Genomic DNA, 7,500 nt, shown 5'->3' with positions numbered 1-7,500 from the left:
AGAGAGAGAGAGAGAAAGAGAGAGAAAGAGAGAATCCTCCATTAGACCATTAAAGAGAAATGAACTTACATCCTTTTGGGTGCTTGCAAGTTTGGGTGATCCTACATCACTCAGTTCCTCTGGCAGAACCAGTTGTGGTACTTGAGGGACACGCTTTGAGGGACTTGCCTCACCATCTGACTCAGGCTGGAGGGATAAGAGGTAACTAATTAACACTAGTATTCACAGATGAGAAATAGATTATGTCAATGAAAAGTTACTGCTGTTCATTCCTGAGAAAACTATTATGTGATGCATAATACATTAAATGGTATATTATGAGAAAATAAATATCAACAAGTAATACCTGATAAAACTAATAAAACTAAACTTCATTGTGTGGTACAAACTATAAGAATAAAAGTTACAAGTATATTTGGTCATCAGATGCAAATAAAAAATAATGACAAATTATGTCCCCTTTCATATATAAAATCTAATTTTTGTAACATTTGCTCAAGATGGCAAATACTCACTTCACTTGAAAACAACTCCGGGTCAGAGAAAGTTGTAGTGTTGTACAGCATTCTTTTTCTCTTCATAAATGTATTTTCTATGGTTTTATTCCCAGTGGTATTCATTTCTATACAAGGGGGAAAATCCAAACAAATTATATTAAATACAAATTTTGTTAAAGCTTTCAAACTTATATTTTAAAAATTCAGCTACGGTTTCAATTTAAATTGATTTACACATGATCTTCTCTCTACATATCTATTTTGCCCAATATTATATAATGAAAAATAGAAGTTCACAAAGCAAATTAGCGGTCTGGTCAATGATACATATACATAGTCTTCCCTTTATGATTTAAAATAGAATCTAAATGTCCAAGAAAAATACTAGATCTAGAGCTTCCACACACCTGTTGTTACATTTAAATCTTCTGTCATTGTAGTATTATCAGGCTTTTCTTCTTTAATTGTAACCTCTGTTTCTGGAGCATCCTTCAGTAGATTCTGCACAGACTGCTGGAAGCGCTCCAGGCCATTGATACAAACACGCTCTTTGACACGCTGTGGAAAATTTTCTTAAATTAAAGCTACTGTATATCCATTATCTCTTTAATCTCTCCACTTATATATTCTTTGAAAGAACTACTAGTTGGCATTTAGGTTAGCTATCTAAATGAGACCATAAATGTAAGGCAAAATGTTAAACTGTTGATGTTCTGCATGATACTAGCCAAATATGTATTAACCTGTTTTCTGTAAATAGAATACTTATAATTTCCATTACAAAATATTAAATAAGATTAAATAAACTTGTCAAATTTACCTTAAGTAATTTCATTGCCAAAACATCCACTTGTCTTAGGGTAGAAAAGTTGGTGGGTGAAAGACTGAGATTATTAAGGCATCGAATAAGCAGTTTATTCCAGCTGCTCTCTGGGTAGGCTAAAACCTCGCTGCACAGTGTAAATACCAGTAAGTCATGATTGTTCACTTGCTGAAAAGAAATATGGATAATTTCTTGTTTAAAGGATGCACTATTCTAAGTATAAAAATAATAGTATCAACACAATAGTAAAATTAATATTAGCATAATACTTTCTATCAATTTATATTTGCATAATTATACGCAAGAAACTATGAATACTAATATTCTGTAAAGTATATTAACTTTATCACTACTAACTTAAAAATTGCAAAAATTCTACCCATTCCTGTGCACAATATCAATCCCCACTAACCTCATTCGACCTATCAGCAATAATGGATGGGCTAGTGATGGAGACCAAGAAATTGGCAACATCTTCCACATCAACATCAGCAAGCGGGGAGCGAGTTGGGGCATTGAAAAGTGTCTGAAGAGTGGGGAGCACAGCAGCACAGAGGCTCTCCTGGTTTGTGCCCCCATATGAAGCATAGAGAGGGAAGAAAACACCCAACATATGTCGCAATAAGCTATCATCCTCTGCAAGAAAGACAAATAAAACTCACATCAGATACACACATCTATTAGTTTCAGTTCACTTGGAACAGAATACTTGAATAACTAAGATTATTAGAAGAGGCTCTGTCTATGCCCTTGATACATTAACAAACAAATCAAGTATTAAAGAAGCATAAGAATTGAAGACACAACCTTCAGTTGTGTACATTGCTTTTTTCTGATGTAGTAATCCTTGATGAGAAACAAAAGGATAATCAATGACCCTCATGGGCTATAGGTGATTAACCCATTGGATCTGGTAGCTTCACAGCAATCACATGGCCCAAAATACAGTCATTAGGCTTACATGACTGGTCGTTCTGACAGGTGTGTGGCTTGTAGACTGAGCGCATGATAACAGTTGTATGTGGTGACAAAACTCTATGCCCCCATTTGCAGTTATTTTCTTTTTTTAAGCATAAGCATTTTTATCTCTTTTTTTTTTTTTTTGCCATTTTTCAAAGTCCATATTTGTCATTTGCCTTGCTTTATCCAGATAATAATTGACTGTCTTCCATGCACAGGCTCCATATCATTGCCAACAAATACAGCAAACAGACCTCAGTGCATGCAGTCAGTCCTATGACAATCCCTAATTTAGTGTAATAATAATAACATTTTGTTATTTGTCATTCTTGTCTGGCTCACAGACACTACATTTTACACTCATTAATCAATGGAAATAATGCAAAGGACCCTTTCTAAATGCCAAACGAGTCTAATCACCCTCAAAGAGGTTTAGGCACCCAAGGTGAGTCTTTCCTGTTAACGTGACCTTCAGCCGAAATGCTGATGACAGCAAGTTCACATAACCCTGGCCCATAGCCAGGTTTTCCCATGAAGGGATGTTCATGTCACCTGCCCCTCAAGCCAAAAATTTTCATGTTTCATAAAATGATGGTCACATCATCTGGACTGAAGGGGTTAGTGATTAAATTCTCAAATACATATTCTTTCTAGCTTATCCAACAAAACAACTGGCATAAATAAATAAATAAAGTACCTAACTCGTTCATCATTTCTTAATGAATGCTCAGTACAAATCATGAACCCTTAACAAGAAAAAAAAAAAAAAAAAAAAAATTTTTATTGATCAACAAAAGAAAAATAATTTTGATCTGTTATTCTAGCTTCCCAAACCTTAGAATTGTATTTCCAAAGTTGTTATAAGTGACCTAAAAGAATAACCTTTATACTGGTTTTAGCACACATTTAAACCTAAAACTGCCCTGCTGCAACAAAATAATAAAACAACACTAAACTTTATTGCTGCAGTGCTTTTAGCTGAAATAAAGTAAATAAATAAACACACATGTGTAAACTTCCTTACCTGTAATTGGGTTATACCACATGAGGACCAAGTGAGAGAGTAACTTTGATGAAGTGATCCTGCATGCCAGCAACAGCTTGCAAAGTCCTTCAGCTGCTGTTGTTCTAACTTCTGCATTCTCACTGTCCATCATCTTGGAACATAAATATTGTAATCATTATCATCAAAGGAACTAGCAATAAAACATGTATCAATTTCAAGTGTGTGCCATGTAGTCACAGGATCAACAAACATTACATTAAGATGACTAATAACATTTGCTTAGTACAATTATCATTTTACACAGAGAGAGAGAGAGAGAGAGAGAGAGAGGAAAGGGGAGGCACAGTCTTGTCACTGCACGAGTGCCCCTAGTCATCAAGCCGCACACCTGTAACAATGGCCGCTCAGAGTAAGCCTAATATCTGTATTTTGGGCTACATGATAGCAGTGAAGCATCCAGATGAAATGGGTTAATGAACTGCATATATTACATACAAATCAGTATTGTTATCTACCTGACACAAAGCAGATATAATGGCTCCTCCCTCCTCTTCATTCACTATCCCATCTTTGGAATCTTTTTCTTTTTCCTTTTCCTTGGGGGATGAAGGGATGCCTGTTATATCACAAATATCTTCTGCTGCTTCAGTGAACTTCTCAAGTCCATACAGGTGGATAAGATCTATTGCACATCGCAGGGCAGAATGTTGAATCTGCTCTATATCAATTTTTGCTATCTGCAGTATGCAAAAATGAAAGCATTACTATATTTGTTCCCTCTCCTACAATTCACACACATTTCGAACTTCACTTTCTACACACTACACAGACAGAATGATCAGGTATGCTTAGAAAAATGAAATAGAGGAATTAGGCTGGTTAATAATATATAGTGGTTAATAGAGAGAGGTACTTCTTATCATACTGGGTCAATCCATGACATATGTCTACCTCTGTCCCATGATTTAAAAAAAGTTAATGCATTTCCTGAAACAAATACAATAACAGTGGTATACAACAAGTTATAATTAAATGTTACTTTCTGCTTCATGATCTGAATTAAGTCTCTCAAGTTGTGTTTACTAGGATTCTCACTGAACTTAACAATTCTTTTAATTAGTATACAATATGACTATTTATTTACCTGCATAAATAGAATCAAGTGTTGGCAGCTCAATTCTTCTGAAATGAGGCACAAAAGACCAAGTGCACGAACTGCTTGGTTTCTAACAGAAGGATCCTCTGAACGTAGACAAGGCAAGACCAAGTTCTCATGCAAGGAATACAAGGTAGGGTTCATAACAATAATGTCTGGATTCTCTATCATGTGAGACACTATTATTAGGCATTTGCTGAGAGTGGTAGGATCTGTACGTTCCTCTTGTATCACCTGTTAATGAATGAACATAATACTAGTGATAAAAGTTGAAAACTATTAAAACAATAAACATACACTCCAAATTCAAAAATAACACAAAAGATCTGAAACCTCTCCGCTTTATGGCTTTAGACTATATGATAATTTCAATCTTCACCTAAACTGTGCCAGTTTTATACTAAGAATACATGTCCACATATTTGAATATATCTAACATGTATAGCACACAAACCTCCTCTGATGTTGAGAAATTTAGATCAATCACTGATGATTTTTTCTCCAACTCTTCCAGCTCCTTCTTGAGTGCTTGAGCTCTCTCAAGATCAAGACTGCGTACACAATCCTCTACTTCTTCTCGCAACTGGTTGATTTTTACCTTCACACGAGCAGCCTGACAAAATGGTAAAATATAATGCACACAAAGGTTATTTACTATTTAATATAATTTACATCCAAACAAAAGACCTCATTCAAGAGACAACATTTTCTCACCTCCAGCTTTCTCTTGCGCTGTTCTTCATCTGATAACGGGCGTTCCTGTTGCTCTATTCGGGTTACTGGTTCTCTTATTTCAGATATAATTTCTGCTAGCTGATTAACACGTGTGGTTGCTGGGTGTAACTTTCCAAACACTTCAACAAGTCCCTTTACAAGTGTTTCACCCACTTTGTCTGATACCAACAACCTCCTCACAAGCTGGTCTAATGTTCGACGGCCAACCTAATAAAAATTTGACAGCTTGATTAATCTAATATTTTCAAACAACACAATTACATCTACTTTACCCTTTGCAATCAAACCTCACTTGGGCCTCATTGTGCATCTACCATGCATTAATAAGATTTTATTGATAGTCTTTGCTTTTTGACGAATATCTTACCTCGTCACTCAAATCATAGAGCATGATAATGGAAACAAGCTGTGTTGTCATGAACTCCCTCTCCATGCATCTGACAAGCGTTTCTTGTGTGTCACCATCATCCATTACTTCTACCATTACAAAGTTGTTTACATAAGAGCAGAAGTGTGTCAATTCTGGTAGCAGTAGTTCCAAAGCTTCTTCAGCACCTTCCTTTCTGGAGATTGTGATAATGGATTTGCATTCAATCTCAGTCTAAATGGAGTATCATATTTAATGTCTTCTAAAATATGATTAAGATAAAGGATAAGTCCGATATGCGAGGCTTAGCCTCCCCCGGGCTATGCCATGAGGGGAGCCCAGTATGATTAAGAGAAGCACTACAGGAAAACACAAAGAATTATTAAAACATTATATACAGTTTTGCACACAAACCTTAAATACTCTGCAAGACATCGCCAGTATAGTGCTGATTCAGGCCTTAATTCCCCTGATTCCAAGGTTCTAGTCTCCTTATTGAGACCTAAGTTTTCAATCAGGTCAGCATATGGGACATCACGAAACATAGACTGGAGAGCCAGCTCAGCTTCTTTGACAGCAGTCTCAACATCAAGACAAGAAAGCAGATCAAGAACATTTCCGTTGACCATGCGCAGCCATGACTGGATCAGATTTTTTTCCACTGCTCCTCGAACTACATCACTACGATCAGTCAGCCCTTCCGCAATGAGGCGTACGCGCTGAGCAATTGTCAGGGACTTCAAGTGGACCTTTCGGGATATCACTTCAAAAGCCTGGAAGTTGAAGAACTAAATATTTACCAAAGTCTTCATGAAATATTTGAACACAAGTTTTGCTGTTCAAATTTTGATATGGTATGGCTGTGTATCTATTGTATGACATGAACTCATATAAAAATGGTTACCATGAATCTTTAAGGGATGGTGCATACCTGTCGACGAACAAGATCTCGTACATCACGAGTACGCTCTAGAATATCAGGAAGAGTCTGGAAAGTGATGGCTATACTTGTCAAAACAGCTCGTCGAACATCGCTGTTTGGATCCATTGACAGATGGTAACGATATGCTGAAGAAAAAAATTATCTATAAGTCTCCATATTCTATCAATCACCCTAAAAAGTAGACAACCAAGTCAAGATTGATTTCCAAATTTCATCCTGGCCACTAAAAAAAGTCTGGGATAAAAATCTCCCAAATAATAGACATCCAAGTGACTTTTAGTAGGTAACACACCTTTGATTACGGGGCATTCCTTGTTACGTGGATCCTGGAGACGGGCTAGAGCCAACACTGCTTGGACTCGCACGCTTGGTACTTTGTCTTGCAATCTGTGCAACATTGTGTCATAGATATTGCTGTAGAGCTCATCATCTATGACTGCCTCCTCACCCATGTGGTTGAGGATCTTGTTGATCAACTGACAAACTCTGAAGCGCACAGCTTGGCTATTGGCCTCATGATTCTTTATGGGTTAAAGAATTACAATCAATTACCAATACACATAAATAATAATCTAACAAAATTCGCCATTCCATGCAAACATTTATATACAAGAAATTTCCTCTGTGGTATCTAACTGGCCAATCATGCAACTTAATAAGAAATTAAGATAAAAGTAATATGGATATTCAGCCTGATTACAATGCTCAACTTAGACTGTCCTTACATTTAGTAGAAATTGAATCAATTTCACAAGGAAAGGATCGGCTTCCTCTGGCTCCTCCTCCCCCTCCTCCTCATCACCATCTTTTGCTTTCTCTTCCTTCCCATTTTCTTCAGTTTCAGATTTTTTACTTGTTGCAAATTTAGCAACAAAGTTTAATGTTCTTTCCACAGCTGGCTGCTTATCTCCATATATCAGCGATTTCTTTAACAAACTTGTAAATTCCGAAAGAAAATACTCAAAGTCACTCTGAAAAATGAAAAATACAGATGTTACCTCATACTGCAACAG

The 7,500-nt window shown here is 36.4% G+C and overlaps 1 protein-coding gene across 3 annotated transcripts in view; it reads right to left on the bottom strand.

Annotated features, from left to right (window-relative positions):
• LOC119572223 (condensin complex subunit 3-like) overlaps window positions 1-7,500 on the bottom strand; it is a 14,060-nt gene that overhangs the window by 3,673 nt on the left and 2,887 nt on the right. For all 3 annotated transcript variants that reach the window (XM_037919199.1, XM_037919200.1, XM_037919201.1), the window contains exons 3-17: window positions 7,213-7,458; window positions 6,780-7,008; window positions 6,476-6,612; window positions 5,959-6,317; window positions 5,545-5,740; window positions 5,157-5,384; window positions 4,897-5,055; window positions 4,431-4,676; window positions 3,802-4,023; window positions 3,305-3,437; window positions 1,733-1,956; window positions 1,318-1,488; window positions 905-1,055; window positions 516-622; window positions 70-186 (exon numbers count right to left, since the gene is read on the bottom strand). In XM_037919199.1, the coding sequence (XP_037775127.1) occupies window positions 70-186; window positions 516-622; window positions 905-1,055; window positions 1,318-1,488; window positions 1,733-1,956; window positions 3,305-3,437; window positions 3,802-4,023; window positions 4,431-4,676; window positions 4,897-5,055; window positions 5,157-5,384; window positions 5,545-5,740; window positions 5,959-6,317; window positions 6,476-6,612; window positions 6,780-7,008; window positions 7,213-7,458 (2,925 nt within the window). The remainder of the gene's footprint in view (window positions 1-69; window positions 187-515; window positions 623-904; window positions 1,056-1,317; window positions 1,489-1,732; window positions 1,957-3,304; window positions 3,438-3,801; window positions 4,024-4,430; window positions 4,677-4,896; window positions 5,056-5,156; window positions 5,385-5,544; window positions 5,741-5,958; window positions 6,318-6,475; window positions 6,613-6,779; window positions 7,009-7,212; window positions 7,459-7,500) is intronic.

Source organism: Penaeus monodon, chromosome 4 (genome assembly GCF_015228065.2).
Source record: "Penaeus monodon isolate SGIC_2016 chromosome 4, NSTDA_Pmon_1, whole genome shotgun sequence".
In the NCBI taxonomy this organism is placed as follows: domain Eukaryota; kingdom Metazoa; phylum Arthropoda; class Malacostraca; order Decapoda; family Penaeidae; genus Penaeus; species Penaeus monodon.
This window is presented reverse-complemented; position numbering and strand designations above follow the sequence as displayed.